At 42.3% G+C, this 22,062-nt stretch overlaps 1 protein-coding gene and 1 long non-coding RNA gene across 34 annotated transcripts in view; one reads left to right on the top strand and one right to left on the bottom strand.

Annotated features, from left to right (window-relative positions):
* FGGY (FGGY carbohydrate kinase domain containing) overlaps nucleotides 1-22,062 on the top strand; it is a 452,310-nt gene that overhangs the window by 343,695 nt on the left and 86,553 nt on the right. For 22 of the 30 annotated variants that reach the window (XM_065521686.2, XM_065521719.2, XM_074005618.1 and 19 more), the window contains 3 exons: nucleotides 5,873-5,947; nucleotides 12,357-12,477; nucleotides 18,761-18,855. In XM_065521686.2, coding sequence (XP_065377758.1) covers nucleotides 5,873-5,947; nucleotides 12,357-12,477; nucleotides 18,761-18,855 — 291 coding nt within the window. The remainder of the gene's footprint in view (nucleotides 1-5,872; nucleotides 5,948-12,356; nucleotides 12,478-18,760; nucleotides 18,856-22,062) is intronic. The other 8 variants (XM_065521707.2, XM_074005565.1, XM_074005573.1 and 5 more) reach the window with 2 other exon arrangements.
* LOC123568601 (uncharacterized) overlaps nucleotides 1-22,062 on the bottom strand; it is a 107,050-nt gene that overhangs the window by 31,059 nt on the left and 53,929 nt on the right. For 2 of the 4 annotated variants that reach the window (XR_012419600.1, XR_012419599.1), the window contains exon 3: nucleotides 6,599-6,706. The exons of the other annotated variants lie outside the window; for them this stretch is intronic. This is a non-coding gene — a long non-coding RNA (uncharacterized lncRNA). Of the gene's footprint in view, nucleotides 1-6,598; nucleotides 6,707-22,062 lie in introns of those variants that run through there. 4 annotated transcript variants of the gene reach the window in all.

Below are 22,062 nucleotides of genomic sequence, written 5' to 3'. Positions count from 1 at the left end.
GCTCTGATCACCATAGAAAAATCTCAGGACTTGTGAATCCCATTTTCTTGTCTTTTGTAATCTTTAGAGATCCCTTGGGAAACTATTTTTAAGCCTTTTTTTTTTTCTTATTTGTATATATAATCAATTTCCTTTAACAACTAGGTAGGAAAAAATTTAATTGCTAATATGTTTATTGATAATCTCAACTATTTTAGAACCTATGAACCTATAATTTATAATACCAAGGTTTAGAGCAGTCATTTCCACAATTTATTGTGCATTAGGACCGTGGTAAAATGCAAATTGCTGGTTCAGTAAATCTAGAGTAGGATCCCAGGAAACCTACACTGGACTAGGATCCCAGGAAAGAGGTTCAGTAAATCTAGAGTAGGATCCCAGGAAACCTACACTGGACTAGGATCCCAGGAAAGAGGTTCAGTAAATCTAGAGTAGCATCCCTGGAAACCTACACTGGACTAGGATCCCAGGAAAGAGTTGAGGGGAGATGCAGTAGTTTAGACAGCTACTAAGTTGCCAGATTTAAGCCGAAGTCCATGGTGGACAGTGACCATCTGTCTCTTCTTTTTACAATGAATGGAAGTGTGTAGATTGATAAGTACTAAGGCTTCCTCAAGGAGTTCTTGCAAGAATCCCCCCACTCTGTGTCCCTGGGCACTCAGGGGCTTCTCCATACTCCTGCATGCCTGTACCTTTAACATTATGGTCCCAGTGCTGATGATCAACTTCTGCCCTGGCTTCCCTACACTGAACAGTCACTAGTCTCCAGTGGCCCTCATTCATATCCTCAGTAGTACCCATAGCATAATGAAGGGCATACATTATTCCCATATCCCAATAAATGAATGGGATTGAGCCTTTCATGCAATTCAAGAGAAAGAGAATGAACACTTTTTAAGAGAAAGAGAAAGAAAATGAATTTACTTTATTTTTTTATTTTACTTTACATTCTGGGATATATGTGAAGAACGTGCAGGTTTGTTACATAGTTATACATGTGCCATGGTGGTTTGCTGCACTTATCAACCTGTCATCTATGTTTTCAGCCCCGAATGCATTAGGTATTTGTCCTAATGCTCTCCCTCCCTTCCACCCCACCCCGCTACAGGCCCCAGTGTGTGATGTTCCCCTCCCTGTGTCCATGTGTTCTCATTGTTCAACTCCCACTTAGAGTGAGAACATGTGGTGTTTGGTTTTCTGTTCCTATGTTAGTTTGCTGAGGATAATGGTTTCCAGATTCATCCATGTCCGTGCAAAGGACATGATCTCATTCTTTTTTATGGCTCTGTAGTATTCCATGGTATATATGTGCCACATTAAGAAAATGAACATTTAAGTGCCACCTATGTGCACAGTTGGCACCATAAGAGTTACAGGAGTGTGTAGCTCTTGTAGACTCAGTACAGCTTACTGAAGAAAGTAATTCACTTTGCAAATGATACCTCATGTAATCCTCACAAAAATAATTTGAGGTATTATCCCTTTTTTTGCAGATGAAAAAATTGAGCTCACAGAGGTTACAAAATTCATATAGTGTCATGCAGCTAAATTAGAGAAAATGTCAATATTTAAACCCAGGTCCCTTCCTCTAAAGCTCTTTCTTTCTATTGGCATACACTTCTAACCTCACAACTCCCAATATTTACATAAGTGCTTTATATTCATAATCTAGGAGGTTAAAATTAAGCAATGCAGTTACTTGCATTGTTTTGGCCATTGTATTTTCATACACCCAAATATTAATTATAAGCGCTTTTTCTTACAGTTCTCTTCATTACACAGTAGCCAAAATAGATAAAATGTGCTTACCCTTGCAACTCTCCCATCGGGCTTCCCTACACATTTGTCTGTCTCGCCCAAACATTCAAAATAGGGACAGGGACATCAATAAACACACTCCTTCTACTCATGCTTCCTCTCTACTTCCTCTTAATGGAACCGTTGAGCCTCCAGCTAGGGAATCAGTTCATCTGGTCTATCCTAGCCTTTTCAGACATTTCAAAGCTGTGCCTCCCCAGGACTTCTTTGGCACTCCCAGGGCACTGTCACCACCTCCCTTCCAAGACAGCTCCCCAAGGGTCCTTTGTAGCCTCTCAGGCAGTCTACGTGGCACTCCCTGCGAAGTTCCGTCATGGGTTGACTGGGCTGAGGTCCCTGGTATTTGAGAGAAAATTAAATGGTCTTAAAGATCATCTGCATATCAGATGAGATGTCAAGGAAGCAAAGACCTCAGACCTCAGTGTCTTTGCACTTAAGAGATAAATATCTTTCACTAAGTCACATTTCAATACCATGACTCTAGGGTTAGTGGTGAGGGAATATTGGAAATGGTTGTGTGAGAACTCTGTTTGCTGCTTCCCTTTTGATACTGAATACCTTCTATATTACGATCCATGCAATAAATCTCTTCTAGAATTTCTTCCCAGGAATAATTTTGTCTCCCTTCAAGGATAGTTATGTTTTATTTATCAGAAAAAAGCTATTTCACCCTCATATGTCCCTTTTTGCCATAGCTGCTAGCAAGCTCAGGATTTAAATTTAGTGCTCAATTACATTGATTATGTCATTTTCAGTTTCTGGGGAAAAAAATTATCCTCCCTTTTCTCCTCTATGATTTCTGAGCTCTGGAGGCACTGGAAATTTAGAAAAGGGTCCATGATATCTTTTTGCTTGAATATCAATGCTTTTTGGAAATTCTCCTGGATGTCTGTTGGTGATTAAGGAAGTTAAATCCAGCTGTATCACACCCTTTCTTCTCTCTTATGGATTCTTACTAATTGAGAAGGATATCAGAACCCGTTACATTATCGGTATTATTACACAAGGCACTGGGGTTCCTAATAAATACTGTTGGGTAATGCATCTTATATACAAAGTCATATTTTACCCACACTTCTAGCACAAATTATCCAAATCTGGTCTTTAGGAGTCAGTCAGCCACACAGAGGATCATGGCTTAATCCACTTCCTATTGATGACCAGAGAGAGGAAGTCAAAGAGAGGCAGCCTCCTGGACAGGCTCTAGAACAGTACGCTAAGCCATGGCCCAGCAACTTCCCTAGGAGACCTAATAGCAGAGGTGCTGCTGAGGCCAGGCCAGTACCGGAGAGACAGAGAAACCGTGTGTGAATCGCGTTCATGACTAGTGATCGTTGCCTGGACCACCGTATGCCAGCATGGTGCAGGCAGCTCGCAGAAAGTGTTCAGCTCAGGGGTGCTCAGCTCATGACTGGTGTTCATGCCTAGTAATCATTGCCAGGACCACTGCATGCCTGCATGGTGCAGGCAGCTCACAGAAAGTGTTCAGCTCAGGGGGCTATGACTAGGCTGAAATCCTGCTTACTCTGCACCTTTTTATAATTCATTCTTCCAGATGGGGTGCCTTTTTCAAGTTCACACAAAGGCTCTATATGAGCTACAGGAACCTTTCCTTTTACCCTATTCTCATAAAAGCCACTTTTCTAGATGAGAAAGGGTAAGTTTAGGGACGGGGGAGGGCAGCTGGGAGCATGGAGCAAGTGACTAAAAGTGTTCTTCCAGTATTCTTTTCTCTTGGGGCATGGTCTCTTCCTCTCTGATTGTGGGAGGAGCCGAGGCAGTGAACTTTGTCCACCTATAATTGTAGAATGTAACAAAGAAGGATAGGACCTAAGAAGAGAAAGTGGTATCTAAAAGTAGAAAAGAAGCATTGAATTGTCACTGGTTCACAGTTCACAGTGCTGAGTGAATTGTCACTCAGCAAATATTAACTTAGTGCTTACTATGTTCCAGGCACAGCACTGGGCATTAGAGTTTTGGTGAGTAAGACAAAGACCATCAGGACACCTACATTCTGGTGTCCATTCTCTGTGTTCCCTTAGGCACATTATTTCCTCACTGTGAAATGAAGTTCTATAATGTCAGCATGGTTCATGTTCTCTCTGAGTTCCAGAATTCTTACTATATGCTTAGGTCTCTAGGAAACTTTGTGAAGGATGTTCTTTCACAGTTAATGGCTTAGGATGACATAGCCCCAGAGTTCTTCTCGTGTGTCTCATTTTAATTTTCTATCTACTTGTGTATTAAAAAATCAAAGCCATCATTCTAATCTGATTGCCCAATTATTTGCCAAGAAAAACTGTCAGCAGGTAGCTCTACTGAATGTAGGAATCCTCGCATCAACAGACTTAGATAAATAATTCAGCATAGCTGGAGCATAGGATACAGAGCGAGGAAGGACAAGAGTAAACACTGGAGAAGAAGCAAGGGCGAGCCCAGAAAGAAGCACACGAGACAGTGAAGGCATTTCTACTGTGAAATGAGGGCAATGGGGAGAATGTTTTACAGGGAGTAACATGATCAGATTTGCATTTAAGAACAGTCGGTCTAGCTCCAGTGTGGAAAGGAGCACAATTAGAAACAGTGAGATTTCCTCAGGGCCTCTGTCAGCAATTAGGAAGGACGTAATGGTGACTTGAATTAAGGAAGTGAATGACAGTAAGGATCAAGAAAAGGAGATGCATTCAAAAGAGATTTGAGAGATCAAACATATAAGACTTGGAGACTGCTTAAATATGGGAAGACAGGGGGAGGTCAAGAAAGATGGCTTTTGGCCAGGTGCAGTGGCTCACAACTGCAATCCCAGCACTTTGGGAGGCTGAGGCAGGTGTATCATATGACATCAGGAGTTCGAGACCAGCCTGGCCAACATGGTGAAACCCCGTCTCTACTAAAAATACAAAAAAGCCGGATGTGGTGGTACATGTCTATAATTCCAGCTACTGGGGAGGTTGAGGCAGGAGAATCGCTTGAACCCAGGAGGCGGAGGATGTAGTGAGCCGAGATCACAGCCTGGGAGACAAAGTGAGACTCTGTCTCAAAAAAAGAGGGCTCCCGAGTTTCCTGGTTTGGGCAACTGAATGGTACCTGTGCCCTGCCATAGGCCAATTGCAGTGGGCTTGAGGGTGAAATCTGGAGAGAGTAATTAAATGGGGCCAGAGAAGATAGAGGAAGGGACCTACATAGACCACTCAGCTCCCCTATTTTGATGCAAACTGCATGTCCATACCTGGTTGAGCTCAGGACAACACACACCATAGGAACCGAGTAAATGAATGTTGGTGAATTAATTTTATAATGTGATAATCTAAAGTGAACTGTGCTGCTGATGCCTACAAACACTGGGCTCGTCTTGAAGAACCCAGCAGCCTCTAGAAATGTCCTAAGAGAACATCTTGATGAGTAGAAGACATGAAAGCAGGACTGTGAGTAAGTCCTGATGGCATACAAATCCAGCATCCTGTTCAGTTCTGGACTCTCTCAGAGATTGACATACTCCATATAAACATCTGATTCTTATTGACTTTAATGGGATTCCCTTGCAACCCACAGATTCTAAGTTATCCCCTAGTAGTTATAATATTTGTAGGAGATGTATTATTTTACCCTGGATTGGACACTGAATGCTGTTACACTGAATTCTGACAGTAGCAGAACACAAAACAAGATCATCTTGTACTAGAATGCCACTGTTACGTGTTGATTTCTTGTAAGCCTCAGAAAATAGGTATCTGTAAGAAAAGAGAATGTTTTAAAATAAAAGGTATTTAATTATAGTCTAAGAAATATCAAACATAATCTTCCTGTGGTATTTGTTTTGTTTTTGTTTAATCTAAGGTCAGAGTATTTTCTTTTGGGGAGGAAGGGATAGTTTTTCCCAGGTCTGGAGATTAAACAACTTAGTAGGCTTTTCACGTTCTGCTCACAAAAAGGGGATTTGCATATGAACTTGTTTCGGCAAGAAAACACATCTGAACGTATTTCATGGGAACTGTCTTTATCCACGGCAGCTTCTTTTGACCATCTTCTTCTTTTCTTCCCTTCATCCCTATAGGTCACCGGATTGAAACTGTCTCAGGACCTCGATGATCTTGCCATTCTCTACCTGGCCACAGTTCAAGCCATTGCTGTAAGATACTGTAATGCCATTTTTAGAGAGACTTGGAGCCATCAGTATACCCTAGGCCACCGGCTCCCCAAGATACAGCACATGCTTTTGTGACAGAGATTCTTAATTAAAAGATTGTTTGCAAAAAAGAAATTCTTGTATGTCTGGAAGGAAATGTTGATGAAAGGCCTCACCTGCTTTAACTAATAACCTCACGTAACTAAAAGCTGAAAGGAGTTAAAATCTGTGAAGATTATACTTGTCATTTATCTAATTTGTCTTCTAAATTTAATTAAATAGAAGCAAGCAAGCAGATGCTATGTATGCTTGCATTAAGAAAGGTTGTTAAGAATGTCTGATTTATAAAATACATTATATTGTTCACTTTGCAAAAGGATTCATGATAGGGGTCCTTTAAATAGGAAGCTTCCTTAGAACATGAAAGTGTTTGTTTTTTGATAAGTAGCTGCTTAACGTGAGGTTAGGATGATTAGGGAGGAAGAGGGGAATTTACATCTAAAATGTTAGGAGTTTCTAAGCTAAAGATAAATCAAAATTGGAAATGAAATCCTAAAAGCTTAACGATTGTCTAAGGAATCTTCTTATCTAGAGGTGGCTATGGATGGGCTACAAGAGGGTTCTAATCCTGAAATCACATCCAGAAGGTTGTGTGTGCGCATATGTTACAAAGTGCATTTTAGGAGAGTAGATCATGGCCTTCAGGGTCTCACAGCAGGTATGTACCCGAAATTAAGTTAATCCAGTGAGGCTTAGCCACTTCTGAAAAGAGAATAGGAATTAACAGAAAGAAAAAATCAGTTTATCTAATTTTGATTCAAAATTTATTTTTCAGTAACACCTGTTTAAGCAAATATGTTTAATGCTATATGTACATATATGATATTCAATTATTCTGTTTCTTCACACAACTGTTTTCATAACTTTATTCCTTTAAATGATATGTATACTTATTCACACCACCAGCAGAAGTGCTTTTTTAATGCTCAGATTTATCCAGGCACCACGTATGTACAATAAAGAATGGAACTTCCCAAATAGTAATAATACTAATACTGAAGGGATATACCTTCTTTAATGCAACTGCATAGAAGTATAGAGTCAGTCAACTTGATTAAACAGCCCTTTTAGATTATACACTAGTTTTACTATATCTTCCTGAAGCAATTTTCTTGTTGGTCTAATAGCTTGGCCAATTCAGTGAAATCAGTCAGATGTCTTTATGCATGGAAACTTGGTCAAAAGCACACAATTCTGACAGCTATAAAAATGCAGGAAATGAATAGTAAGATGAAAATAGAAAAAAAGTGTGCATCAGTACTAAAGATAATTATTTAGCTGTCTGGTTTTATAATAATGATAATGATGATTATGATGATAATAAATGAATTAAGAGGGTTTTTTGGGTTTTGTTTATTTGTTTGTTTTGTTTTTTTTTTTGAGACAGAGTCTTGCTCTGTTGCCAGGCTGGAGTGTAGTGGCGCCATCTCGGCTCACTGCAACCTCTGCCTCCTGGGTTCAAGCGATTCTCCTGCCTCAGCCTCCAGAGTAGCTGGGACTACAGGCGTGCGCCACCACACCCAGCTAATTTTTTGTATTTTTAGTAGAGACGGGGTTTCACCATATTGGCCAGGATGATCTCCATCTCTTGACCTCGTGATCTGCCCGTCTCGGCCTCCCAAAGTGCTAGGATTACAGGCATGAACCACCACGCCTGGCCAAGTTAAGAAGTATTTTATATTTGCCAAGCACTGTGCTAGATACATTGCACAAATTATCTAATTTAACCTTATTACGTAGATATTATAATCCCCGTTCCACAGACTGGAAACCTAAGCCTATATATGATTAATTAACTTGTGCAGGGCCATATAGTTGGTGGCAGAGGTGGGATTTGAACCCCCAGCATTCTGAAACAAAACTAGACATGTGAAGTACGGTCATCTGCTACATAATGTTTTGGCTAACGAGGGACTTCATATATGACAGTGGTCCTATAAGAGTATAATACTGTATTTTTACTGCACCTTTTCTATGTTTAGATATGTTCAGATACACAAATATTTACTATTGTGGTACAGTTGCCTACAGTGTTCAGTACAGTAACGTGCTGTATGGGTTTGCAGCCTAGGAGCAATAGGCCATACTCTACATAGCCTAGGTATGTAGTAGGCTATACCATCCAGGTTTGTGGAAGTACAGTCTATGATGTTTGCATGACAAAATCGCCTAACCATGCATTTCTCGCAGTGTATTCCCATGGTTAAAGGACACACGACTGTACTGAGGAACTTTTGTTTTCTGATTGGTTAATGTTATTGTATAAAAGAGTCCCATAGTGGAATGAATAGTTTATATTGAAATGAATAATCTTGGAAAATCAGAATGGTGTGATACTCCCCCTTTTGAGCACATGCTAAGGGGAGGACATGAAGGATGAGGCCAAACAGGATGGACCAAGGGGCACCATCACATAGTGGTAATGATAGTTACCTTTCGTCAGACACGACTGTGTGCCAGGCACCAAACAGAGTACCTTGCCTACTGGTAGCTTAACATTGTAACCCTGTAAGTAGATGGGTTTGTTCTCATTTTACAGACAAAGGGAGGACCATTTGCCAAGGTCAAACAGCTACTGGGTGGTAGTTGGAATCTGAACCTTTCTCCATCTCACACCCAGGCTCCTGCTCTTTCCACTTTACCATGCTGCATTTTCGTTTGATCTGTTTGTAAAAGCTACATGGGTGAAATAAGCTTTCAGATATTCCTAAGAATCATTTTTACTTAACATATATTAGAAAATAACGTTAATTTGGCCAGGATTGTCTCACAGAGGTCCCTTTCCTGGTAAGAGTACTGCAGCAGAAGTCCAGAAATGTATAAATGAGGTTAAACTTAAAGAAGGCAGGAGAGGGGAAGAAAAAAAGCCAGCTACATTTTCTCAAGTACCACACACTTGGAAAATCAATCTTGTATTTAATGGGCCGTACATGTATTAAAAGCTATCATATTTATTCTGTCCATTGTCTTAATGACCTTTATAATACCATGAAAGGAAGGCATTTTAAGACAGAGATTTTTCTCGATAAGGCTTTTTTGTGGAGTCAAGTGAATTGTGAGGGTTTCAGTCTGTTTTGCAAATGTATCTCAGTGTGCTGATCTTTTAGGCAAAAAAAATGTGCATTTTAATGAGGTATTCTGGTAACAGATATTTTCCCATCATGTTCAACTTCGGAAAAAATATTTTGTTTCATTAGCCCTGAAGATTGCCAGAGCACGTATTTGTTGTCGGTCATCTGAAAGTTAAGCAAATTTCTCTCTATATGTAGTCATATCTTTGGGTGCTATTTTGTTGGGATGAAATGAAATTAAAGAGGATTGTAATCAAGTTAACTTGGGACTGTGCAAAACCCTCCATGAAGTAAAATTCTCTCTTGATCATGCTTAATTGAAAGACCTGTCAACCACGCAGTTTATCCATAGCCTGTTCATCTATAGTTTTCTTTGCAGAACAGACCCTTAAAAGGTACTATTTGCATTTGAAGTCTCTTGATTTGCATTCGGTTCTGTACATTCCCAGTGGAATAGCCTAATTTTAATTTAAATTTCTCTGTGAAAACATTTTTTCCAGAAAGGTGAGCACAAAATCATTTTCACACAAAGCCCTTTGGTGGGACATTTCAGTAGGGTGGAGTATTACACAGATTGGAGTCTGGGACACCGAAAGGGGAGGTCCTTTAAGGAACCGCCAGACTGAGTGGGAAATTCCAGCCGACAATACCACATTGGGGAGAGACAGGCTATCTGTCACAGCCCCTCTGGAGGGAGTGCCTCTTACTTGGATCATTTCTTTCCTTTTCCCAGGAAATGTGCTTTGTTTTATTCTTGTCTCAGGCCTGCTAATCGCGTGCCCCTAAGTCCCTGGTTTTAGAAATATCAAAGATACCAGTTTTGCCTGACATTTCCATACAAATTAGGAGACAGCTATTCTCCCATCCCATACAGACTGTATTGCTTAGTCAAATTATATATCTCCTAAGTGGGAATAACAATATGCAGGTTTCACATTTGCGTTAGGATTAGAGATGCTATTAAAGTGCATAGCAGAGTGCCTAGCATGTAGCTGATAACCAGAAGAACTCTCCTTGTTCACCTTTCGTGAACTGGACACTCTTCTACAAGTTTTACCTTTACTGCCTACAGCAGCAGCCTTATATGGTAGGTATTATTAGATTTCATCAAGCCTAATACCACATTTTTAATTTTTTTGCGTGTTGACATTTCTGACAATCTATAGAATTTTTAACTAAGTGAATATGATACTATTATTCACATGGCAAAAAAAAATGGCAATTGAGTTATAGAAAGGTTAAGGTATAAGAAATATGTGAAATATAAGAAATATGTGAAATATGTAAATGCCAGCCTGGGTTTTTTGAATTCAAAACTCATGCTCTTAGCTACTACAGATTCATGCCGTTAGAGCAGACTGGGGTTGCCTGGAATCCACAGGCATCAAATGATCCATGGTGGACTTCAGGCATCTGTAGACCTCCTGAAATTATTTATAGTACTATTTTGTATGTGACTTTTTTTTTCTGGGGAGGTCAATAGGTTTTGGCATATTCTCAAGGGGATTCATGACACCCCAAAAAGCTTAACAAAGAACATCTGGGAATGATCAGCCCTAGTTAGTATGTAGGATCTGGCCTTATATGGCACAACATGTTTGAATTTTTCTAAACACACTACATCTGTGGATTGTTTTTGGAGGCCCAGGTTTTACCTAATCCATATTTTTACCAGATTCATGAATAGCTTCAACAAACCCTAAAGACCTCTGGGCTAGAACTGCTGTGTCTTTTGCTCCTGAACTGCCCCTGTCCCTCATGATTTATGCCAAAGCAATTAGCATTTCATGTCCTATAGTTCCCAGATCACCCTCTGACCACTCCTGTTCCCAGGTTCCCCCATCCCCTGGGGTGACAGCTCCCTAGACAGCCTTGTCAAAGCAGGCTTCATTTACCCTTTACTCCCCACCCCCACAGGATGTGAGGTCAGGGCAGCATCCTGCTGACTTCCAAAACCCTATTCCTCACCTTGGCTAAACTCACTACATTCCTAGGTTTCAACCTGAACAATACTGTCACACTTTCACTAAAAAACAAGATATTGGCTCATGCCTTCTTCTTGGTGGCTATGCCATCTGTAGAGACACATTGGCCTCCCAGATCCTTGACTTTCTTATCTCTTCTGACTTCTCTTCCCTCCCCTTTAGCAATTCACTCCCAGGTCTACACCTAGGACTTTGACATCTCCCCAAATTGCTCAATCTCTAAACATTTCAAAGACTCGCTACCCACCAAAAAATCCTCTTCCTCTATTCTTTCTGGAGCTCCTTTCTCAGGCATCATCATGTGGCTGCCCCCTTAAGGCCACATCACAGTTCATCTTCTTGTTTTTAGTCCTCATCCCAAATAAATTTTGATTTTTGAACTCTAGTTTTTGAACTTTCAAGTAAATTAAGATGTTAATTTACATCTTAATTTACTTAATTTACAGATGTTAATTTACAGATGTTCAACTATCTTATCTAAAACTGAAGAATTCTGCATTAAGATTCACTTCCATAACTCTAAGGCAATGTTCTCTTCTCAAACAATAACGGTTTTTACTGAGTTTAATGAACTTAGAAACACAGGGATGAGGATAATGTGCTTTAGGAAGATATTAACACATAAGGACTGAGACACAAGGCTGAATTGAAAATATGGTGAAGCCCTGAAACAACCTGGGAATGAATTTGGCTCAGAAGCCTCCTTTTAGAGAACCACTACCTGGTTTCAGGTAATAGCAAAGGTAATTTTAGCCCGCAGCCACCCTGAAGCCTTGGATATCACCTTCTTTATGCAATTAGAGGCTTCTTTCCATGATTCTGCTGCTGGATTTTTTGGTGCTTTTTCTAAGGAAAAAGCCTTTAGTTCCCATTTAGTAAAGGAAGACTGACCAAGATACCATTGACTCTGTTTTAGAGTAGTATTGCAATCACTCCTAATACAGGGCCTGGGCTATAGTAGACACTCATTAAATATCTGTTTGAATGAACTATGTTACCATTAACTGTGTTGACATTGTCAACTGTTTTTGTCAGTGTTGTGTTAACTACTGATAGAAGCAAATGGTGTAATTAAGAGGGTTTTGGAATCAGTCAGGCCCAAGTTGAAATTCCCAGTCTGTGATTTAATTAATGGTGTGATCATAGACAACATAGTCTCTGTGAGTGTCAGCTTTCTGAGATAGTGTATGTAAAGCTCTTAGTACAGTGTCTAGCACTCAGTAAACATTTAAGAAGTGTTCCCTAGTGTTTAATTATGCAACTATACTGATGCTATCTTCTGCTTCTCCTTTCAAGTTGGGGACTCGCTTCATTATAGAAGCCATGGAGGCAGCAGGGCACTCGATCAGTACTCTTTTCCTGTGTGGAGGCCTCAGCAAGAATCCCCTTTTTGTGCAAATGCATGCGGACGTTACTGGTAAGTCTGGGAAGGAGGAGACAAGGTCATTTTTGGCTTGGCAGCAAATGGGCATGGCCCAGTTCTGGGTGAGGTGAGATTAGGAGGATATATGTGGTATGCTAGATTATTAAAATAACCCCGAAGTCTTTATATTCAGGATGGAGAAAATGACTTCTATGTATATCCAACCATTGAATAATGGTGAGAAATAACACAAGAGAAGTTGGCCAGGACTAGATCTTAATTCAAGCGTTTACACAACAGTTTTGAGTACCTCTTCTGATCCACATATTGTGGAGGATATTGAAGATATGAACATGAATAAAGATATTGAAGATATGAACATGCTCCCCACCACCCAGGAACTCAGGGTCTATTGAGGAAGGGAAACAGCAAACAGGCATATTAAAGGTAGTATGGCAAAAGCTCAGAGTGAGAAAAGTACAGGGTATCATGGAAACATAGTGAGGCACCTCGTCTGGTTTGGGACCTAATGGCAGCTCAGGGCATGTGGTCTGGAAGAAGTGATAAGAAAGCTGTCTTGAAGAAAGAATGCAGAGACTGGATGCTGTAGGATCTGTGGGTCTGGTTGCAGACTGAATTTGAGCCCTAAGACCCTGCAATCCTGTGATTCCTTCTCAGCTCATCAGAATCAGGGATCATAATAGAGGTGCAGAGAATCACAAATAATGGGCTGAGCTCTTTCTGATATCAGCAGATAGTGGAGGAGAAGGATCCTTATCAGAGCCCCTAGAACCCAAGGAAGGGGCCCCATTGGCAGGAGGCTTTCTCCAGGAGGTCTTCCAGGAGGACGAGGAGGCATCAGGTCCAGAGAGACAGAGGTCCAGGCCCCTTTTACTCCTTGCCCCTCTAGTGTCTCCTGGGGACTGGTGTTCTCTCCCAGGACCCATCCCTGGGTGGACAGGTACCACCAGGGCAGGGCAAGATGAGGGAAAGTAGGAGAGGATTGTACCCGTCCCGTAGTCCCAACTGCAGCCTGATAAGAGCCCACTTGATCCTACCTACATTTATCATGATCCTTTCTTATCTGTCATCCCCTACTTTCTTACCTCTGACTTCTGAGCAGGTCAAAGTCCCTGCCCCATTATATCCTTGTTCCCCCTCCAAGCCACGCAGATTCCTGCACATGAGAGCCTTGTCTAACACGATGGATGTAATTGATCTCTGCACATCATGAGATGAAACTAAGTAAGTCATTTATTCCCAGCCTAGAGATAAGCAGACTGAGGCACAAGTCTGAGGACAGTAAGAAAAGCATACGGTCTAAGGGCAGAAATATTGGGATGTGAAATATAGAAAGTATTACCATTAACCAAGCCCCTACTATGTGTCAGTGTGAATCACGCTGTGGACACTTAATCCTCCCATGCCACCAAAGGGTAGAAATTGGTGCCCCCATCTTACAGACAAGGAAGCTGATTGGTGGGTAGGTGAATTAAATCGGCTATCTAAAGTCAAACAGGCAGTACGGGGCAGGACCAATATTGTAACCGTGGTGTGTCTGGGCCCACCGTCCCTTTATATTGTACTGCTGACCCAGGTTTCTCGACTTTTCTGCCAAGTTTATAACCGTTTGATGATGACCCCTCTTTCCTGAGGTGTCCAAAACCCTACAGAAGTGGGCCCTTCAAAGCAGAAGGAGGAAAGACATAAAAAGAGCCCAGATTGCCTTATAATTGCCCTCAGGAGAAAAACCATAACATTTTATCTAAAAATCAGTTGACTGGTTCAGATAACTTTCAAGCTTAAAATTTCATCTGTGACATTCCAATTTCTAGCCTTCTTTTTTTTTTTTTTTTTTTTTTGTATTTTTTGGTAGAGACAGAGTTTCACCGTATTGGCCAGGCTGGTCTTGAACTCCTGACCTCAAGTGATCCACCCGCCTTGGCCTCCCAAAGTGCTGGGATTACAGGCGTGAGATACCGTGCCCAGCCCCAATTTCCAGCCTTCTGATAGCCAAAAAGCTTCCTATCTGGATGCAAGAGGAAAGATGAAAATCAGCTTTGGACAACATAGTACTCTAGAAAATGGGAAACAGGGCCTCCCAGAGCAGAACAGCTAGCTGTGAGTGACCCCGGTACTGACTCGGCACTGCAGCCCTGGACTTTGAGAAAATGGGTCATCTTCCAGGCCCTACATCGCTGGGCTGACTCAGAAGCACGGGCGGGGGGGAGGGGGGGGGTTGTGGGGAGTGCAGCGGCTTCACAGAAAGTTCTGCTTTGGAGACTGTTCTCCTCTAGGCTGTTGAATGAAAAGGCTGTTAATCGTTATTTGGATTCCGATTGAAACTGGACCTTTTGTCTCTAACTATGGACCAGTTACAGTTCCAGACAAAGGGACCTTTTCTTTAGCCTGGAATTCCTCTGCCTTTGGGAGCCTGTGACTGACAAGTGATGGCAAAGTGCATCTGCCTTTGAATGCTTTGGGTTCTGCTAAACTCATTAATGCATCAGATAAAATAGTTCACATTCCAGCCAAAGCCGCCCTCTTCCTCTCCTTCACCCAGCACTCAGAGAAAAGAACACATTTGCATTTGTCCCTGTAAAAGGCACGTACACAAGCAGCCAGTATAGAGGTAGTGTCATTGGTGCCTTTAAACATTGTATTGCTCTAGTTTTCCTACAGAGACAGAGTTAGGGAGGACTGTTGACCTGGAACATGATTCTCAGAAATGCATGTGAAAAACACATTGGAATTTGGGAGATTTTTTTGGAGATAGCGTGGAACAGTGGAAGAAGCAGATCAGCTCTGTGACTTTGGGCAAGTTACTTTACCTCTCTGAGTCTCAGTTCCCTCTTCTGAAACAAACAAACAAACAAAATTTTCATCTCCCTCATGTAGATCACTGCTGAGGAATAAATGCTCGCAAGTTTGTGAGCATCAAACTCTGTGCCTAGACCAAGTAGGTGATCAGTAAATGTCCCATCTAGGAAGCCCCATGCCAAAAAGAAATTTGAGGGGAAAATAAAGCAATTTATTATTTTGAAAGTGAATCTTTGCCATGTTGAGAACAGCCTGCTCTGTACAAGCAGGGAGAGCAGGGCTTTGCCAGCTTGGGGAATGTTGTCTACATGAGGAGGAAGAACCTCCTTGTACCCCGGTCATTTGGTTAACTGTGGTTTCAAGAAATACTTGGTATGTACTAAGTAATTGTAAGTTTGCCCCACTGACTTGGGACTAAATGTTCCTTCTTCTAAGTTTTATTTTTTAGTACTGGTAGTTTCAGTAGGGGTTTCCCTCTTCTGGTCTTACTCATTATTTTAATTATTTGATCTTTCATTTATTCACTCAAAAGCATTCTCTGAGCACACCAGCGCGCCAAGCCCTGAGGTTGGCACAGGGATGCTAAGAAGAACAGTCATGTCCATCCAAGAGGTTCTTTATAAAACACAGAAAAAGTGCCCTTGGTCTTATGACCAATATCCAGAGTGAGTAGAGTGGGGAACCAGAGGATAAGATGTGTCAGTGTCAGTCAGGTCCAGGCAGAGAACAGATACACCCTCCAATTAGGTTAACTGGAGGGAAGTTGAATAAAGAGTCAGTGTACAGAACTGTGGGCAGGGTGCTGGAAGCCCAGACAACCAAGAAGTACCTTAGGATACTAACAGCGTTTCCACCCCTGGGCTTGAAAGGGTGAGGGTAGGGAGCAGGCAATCTGAGCCTGGTGGGATGTGTGAAGAGGGCAGCCCAGCAGAAGCTTAGTCAAGGATGTACCCAGAGGGCAGGAGCCCACAGCTGTGATCCCCACTGGCCAGTCTCCCAGGCACAGAGTAGGTGGAGGGAGGAAGGGAAGAGGTCGGATTGGTCTTAGAGGCAAATGGAAGCAGTGGGTTGATTTCACCCTGGGTAACAGGTGTGAGGAGAGACTTCAGAAGTAAGGTAAACTTTAAGAATAACAACTAATGCTAATTTAGTGCTTTCTCTAAGCCAGGCACCATTTCAAGAGCCTTATTATAATAACAATTTTAGTTCTCACAGCAGCTCTGAAATAGGTGGAATTTGAACCCCATTTTTCAGATGAGAAAGCTGAGGCACAGAAAGGTTAGGTAACTTGCCTAGGATCACACACCTAAGTCAGTGGGGAAGCCAGGATTCAAACTCTGGCAGTCTGGGTTCAGAGCACTTTGGGCAGCAACTTGAGAGCTAATAGGGGATTCACCAGGTTCACTTAGGTCTCTGGTTCGCAAGGGGAGGGGCCTGTGAGTAGTTCCTCCCTGCTCACAACTCGAGGAGCTTTTGGCAGGGTAGGAAGGCCTGGGAAGTAAATGGTGTTTGGAGGCACTGTCTTCAAAAACTCCCCAGGTCCATAGGGTAGGCTGGGTGGTCACAGTCACACACCCATCTGTACCATTCCTCGGATTCTTCAAAGGCTTGTAGCGCTCTCTCCTGCTGGGGTCAGCACAGCCCTTCAGTGTCGCCTGGCATCTGTCCTTCCCCTCTGGATGGTTAATGGGAACCTTTACTGTCCCTTCTCTACTTACCCAGTTTTTAGCCCAGGTCTAGTACATGCAGAGAGGCTTCACTTGCCGTCCACCTGAATTCTAACAGTAGCAGCCATCATTTCTCCAGGGCTTACTGTAGGCCAGGAAATGTGCTAAGCACCAACTATGTGCCCTCTCATTAAGCCTCACAACACACCTGTGTGGTACATCTTATGATCATTCCCATTTTGCATTTGGGGAAACCAAGGCTAAAAGAGTGTAAGTGACTTGCTGGACACAGAGCTAGTGGAACCAGGAAACAAACTCAGGTCTGAGCTTCTCCCAGCATTCCCACCCGACACCACGTTGGCAGTGCCTTAAGCCCCGGCCCAGATGAGGGCTGGTATTTCTAAATTCTCTGGGGTGTCTGTGGGAATTTGGTCCCCTGCCCTCTTTCTCTGGGTAGCTGGAGGAAAGAACTGAGTGGGGAGGTAATGGGATGTAGAGAGAGTGCCTCAGGAAAATCTCAGACAAGATAGGAAAAGAAATTTAAGCTTTGGGAAAATAACTCTTACGGCTTGACTACAAGAAGGTTTTACACCACAAGGGTACCTCTGTAAAGTTTGCTGCCATCTCCGGATTAGCAGACCAATCTATACATTATAGACCTAAGAATCCTAAATTATTTCTATTAATCTTAAACCTACCATGAACCCTCAACCTCTGGGAGTTAGCATACGGAGGGCTCCTCCCTGCCTGGTGGACCCCTGCTCACCCTTCAGATGCCTGTTTAAGCCTCGTCTCCACTGTGATCTGTGATGACCACTACCCCAGAAATGTGTTCCCTCATCATTCAGTCACTCACCATGTGCTAGATACTGGTCTAATACCAGGGATTCAGCAGTAGACAAAACAGGGTCCCTCCCCTCATGTAGCTTAAGTTCTTGCAGGGGAGACAGACGTTAAACAAGTAAGTAAAATACAATGTTGGAATGAAGCAAAATACAATGTTGGGATGAAGCAGTTAAGGGGGTAAGAAATATTGAGGGAAGTTGTAATTTTAAATCTGATGGCCAGGGAATGCTCAGTAGGAAGGTGATGTTTGCAGAAACACTTGAAGGAGGGGCCGGCAGTTAGCATGTGGGCATCGAGGAGGAAGTGTTCCAGACAGGGAACAGCATGGGTTAGGGCCCCGAAGCACACTCAGGAAGCAGCAAGGAGGCCAGGACTATGTGGCTGGAAGGAGAGAAGGAGGATATCAGAGGGGGAGAAGTGGGGCCAGATCTGGGAGGGAGGGCCCCTTGTCAGCCACTGTAAGGACTGTGGCATGTACCCTGAGAGAGGGGAGAAGCCCCTGGAGGGATGAATCATACCCTGTCTTGCTACCTCCTTCCCTTAGCACATCTCAGTTAAAGAACCATCCCCCTGGTTAGAGAGAGACTAGCCTTCCTCTCTGTCATCCATCTCTTTCTGAAACCTGAATAGCAGGGCACAGTGCGATTCATCTCAGTATTCCCTAGGCCAGCAAAGCACTTAATAAATATCTCTGGATCTGAACTTGAATCAAATGGCAGGTAGCAGCTTGCAGAAGCCTGAAAAACCTGGGCACTGAGGTCTCATGAGTTGATATATATGGTGTTGGCTCCCTTGGGCCCTTGGCTACTGCACCAGCAGGCACAGGCAGTGAAATCTTTTAGAACCAAATAATCCCAAGGAACAAGGAAGGGAGGACTGTGGGGAGTCAGGAGGGGGGCTGCTGCTGCCTGATGTCAGGTGTTTTTGCCACTGTGGCTGCTTGCTGGCTCCTCATACTCCCCTGGCTCTGCTCCCTAACCAAGGTGTGGCCTTGTCCTGCGCAGGCATGCCTGTGGTCCTGTCGCAAGAGGTGGAGTCTGTTCTTGTGGGTGCTGCTATTCTGGGTGCCTGTGCCTCAGGGGATTTCGCTTCTGTACAGGTATGTGAAGACCAGGGGGTGGGCTGTGGCTCCTCCCCTGTCTGAGGCCAACCTTCCTCTTGACAGCAGCTCGCATTTTACAAAACACACACAGGATATAATTAAGAAATGATAGGTTCCAGCCAGGGAAAGCACAAACACTTCTAGCCTCAGACATATTTATTGCAGTTTTCATTTGACTTGGCCTCAGCTCGTGTTGGTCGTTCTGTTTTTCAGTTGTTTTTGTTTTTTATTTCTTCTTTAAAATACCTTTTAAATTATTCCTTTTAAATTTCCCCTTGACCACTTTTCTTTGAGCACATGAAACAGGTAAGCCTCAAAACCTCAGTTTTTCGTGTGTATTTCAGATTTTTAAAAGCTTATGGCAATCCCACCATTTTCCAAATACCTTTAAGGCCTCTATCAACAAGAGATACAAATGACAATGTTAGTATTAAATAAAAAAGGAATTAAAAGGGAAAATAAGGAACAAAGATATAGGAAGAAGGAAACAATTTGGTGGCTGTGATTAAACACATAATTTGGCTCTGAGCTTCCTGGCAGCCAAGACAAAAAAGAACACATGATAAATTGCATAATTCTTATTTTCAAAAAGAGGAAACATACTAGTTTCTGGTGAGAGGCAGAACTTTCCCTCCTACCAAATTGCGAAAGACTCTGCACACATGGGGCTTTGTGGAGAGGTTCTGAGTGCTGAAATAATACAAGATAAAGAACGAATGTGATGTGGAGGCTAGGAGCGTACAGGCTCTGGCATTAGACCACCTGGGCTCAAATCCTGTCTTGACTACCTGCCAGCTCTTGTGGCCTAAACACTCTTCTCTGTACCTCCACTTCTTTATCTGTAATAGTAATTAACAGTACATCGTGAGTTCTTTCTGTGTATCAAGCATGCTCATTTAGTCCCTGCAACAACTCTATTATCACCATTTTATGGTTGAGGAACCTGAGGCATAAAGAAGTTAAATAACAGCCTAAATGAAACGGCTAGTAAATGCCAGAATCAAGAAGTCTAGCTCCCACTTCTCAACTGAACGTTCAAGAGATATTTGTTCAGCTAAGCAGCAGAGTGTCCAAATGACTTGCTCATGGTCTCAAGGTTAGGACTACAATAGCCAGGTAGCTAGTAGCTCCGTAATTAGAGTTTCATTTATTGTGAACCTCTTAATGTGCCAGACACTGTGCTAGGTGCTTTTTGTATAATCTTCCTAATACCTATAACAATGCTTCATGAACCACAGAGATTGGGCAATAGAGATCCAGAAAGCTTACAAAACTTAAGGGTACACTGTTAGGAACAGACAGATTTAAAACTGTGATGTTGTTTGTACTGCATTTTGGAAAATGTGGTACAGTACACACTATCCAAGCCTCTGAAACTAATGACTGTGAAATCTCCCTCACAAGGAATTAAATCCACTCATGAATTCTTGTGGGTTCTCAGTGAATCTTTAAACAAAGATGGTATAGTTTAATTCTTGACTTTTTCTGGATAGTCTCGTCCTGTCTCAAAAATAGCACATGGAGATATTTGTTGTCGAAATATCAGTAAATGGTCAATTATTATTTTAGTGTATCAGTGTAGGAGATGTTCTCACAATTAGGTATCTTGCACTTCCTGTGACAAATTATAAAAGTTAAAACGGGAGGGATGCTTACTAAGGTTCTGCAGAGGTTGCCCTGTGTTGTGAACTGAGTATTTGTATTCCTGCAAAATTTGCTCTGACCCTCAATGTGATGGTATATGGAGGTGGGTCTTTGGGAGATAATTAGGATTAGATGAAACCATGAAGGCAGGAGCCTAGTCTCATGGGTTATGAAGGTCTGATGGGCCCTTATACAAAGACACCAGAGAGCTTCCTTATTCTCTCTGCCATGTGAAGACACAGCAAGAAGTCCATTTCTACAGGCCAGAAGAGGGCTCACACTAGACCCTGACCTTGCTGGCACCCTGATCTCAGACTTTGAGCCTCCAGAACTGTGAGAACACAGATTTCTGTTGTTTAAGTACCCAGTCTATGGCATTTCGTTATAGTAGCCTGAGATAAGACACCTCATTTAATCTTGACAGTCATCCTGCTTGCAGGATGCATGTTTTTATCCTTCCGTGATAGGAAACCAAGTTTCAGAGATGTTTGAAGTAATTTGTCCAAGGCTACACAGAAAGGGTAGAAGCAGAATTGAAATGAAGGTCTCTCTGGGTCTATATCTTATCCTGATTGTCATTCTTTTTCTAATGTGTTCGATTGTTTTTTCTTTAAAAATATTTTCTGACTTCTTAAGTGTTCAGTGGTGTATTTTCTGAAAAGAAACGCCATAGGTCACAAATCAGGAGATAGTCTGTAGCTCAAACAGAGAATAGCATGTCAAGATGAGGCTGCTATACCAGGTGCTTCATACCATGACTTATGGCTTCATTGATATCTTATTCAAAACTGGGATCTCCAGCTCTAAAGGAATTCTATTTACATCTTCCCCTAACTGGAAGCTGAGCTTAACTCCACACTGACATCTTGGCTACGTGAGATTTGCTGTTAGTCTTCTGGAACAGAATCTAAGATATGGTAGATCAGATTTGGAACTGATGACTTGAGTAGCAGCTGCAAGGCTCACAGCGTTGTAAAGACAAGCTCATGTCTCCTATTCAACCCAAGGATGAGTGTGCCTGTCCTGATCGTTTTCAGGAGACACAATCTAGTAAAGGGAGCCCCCAGCTGAGAGAGGCCTGAGGTTTTATCTGTCGTCACTTACCTGACAGAATCCCCATAGTCTGGAGTTCTGTGCTTGCTTTACTATCCTCAGACAATGTCATTTGTTCTCTCTGGGTACTTGTTTTATTTGTCTGTTTTATGTATTTTTTTTTTAATGTTTAAATAAGAATTGCCACCCATATGGGACTATTGAGATAAAGAGCCTTTGAAGGTTCCAGTGACCTCTCAGGTGTAATCAATGTCATTAGAATGATAAAATGTTTGGAACTGCTTTGAAAATGAAAATGTATGTAGACTTAGCATCATTTGCTCCACTCCAAAGAAGAGGGGCTGACCTTTGTGCCTCAGGTCTGGGGACCAGCTCCAGATTCTGGCAAGGTCAGGCAAAACTGAATTGCTTTCTTTCTGTGATTCATATTTTCAACCTGAACTTCAACACAGTCTTTTCTTTGAACTTCAGAGACCCTGGCTTGGTTTGCAGGGTGCCTGCCTTTCC

The sequence above is a fragment of the Macaca fascicularis genome, chromosome 1 (genome assembly GCF_037993035.2).
Source record: "Macaca fascicularis isolate 582-1 chromosome 1, T2T-MFA8v1.1".
Classification (NCBI taxonomy): Eukaryota; Metazoa; Chordata; class Mammalia; order Primates; family Cercopithecidae; genus Macaca; species Macaca fascicularis.
Note: the sequence above shows the minus strand (reverse complement) of the source record. Positions and strands in the feature narration are given on the sequence as shown.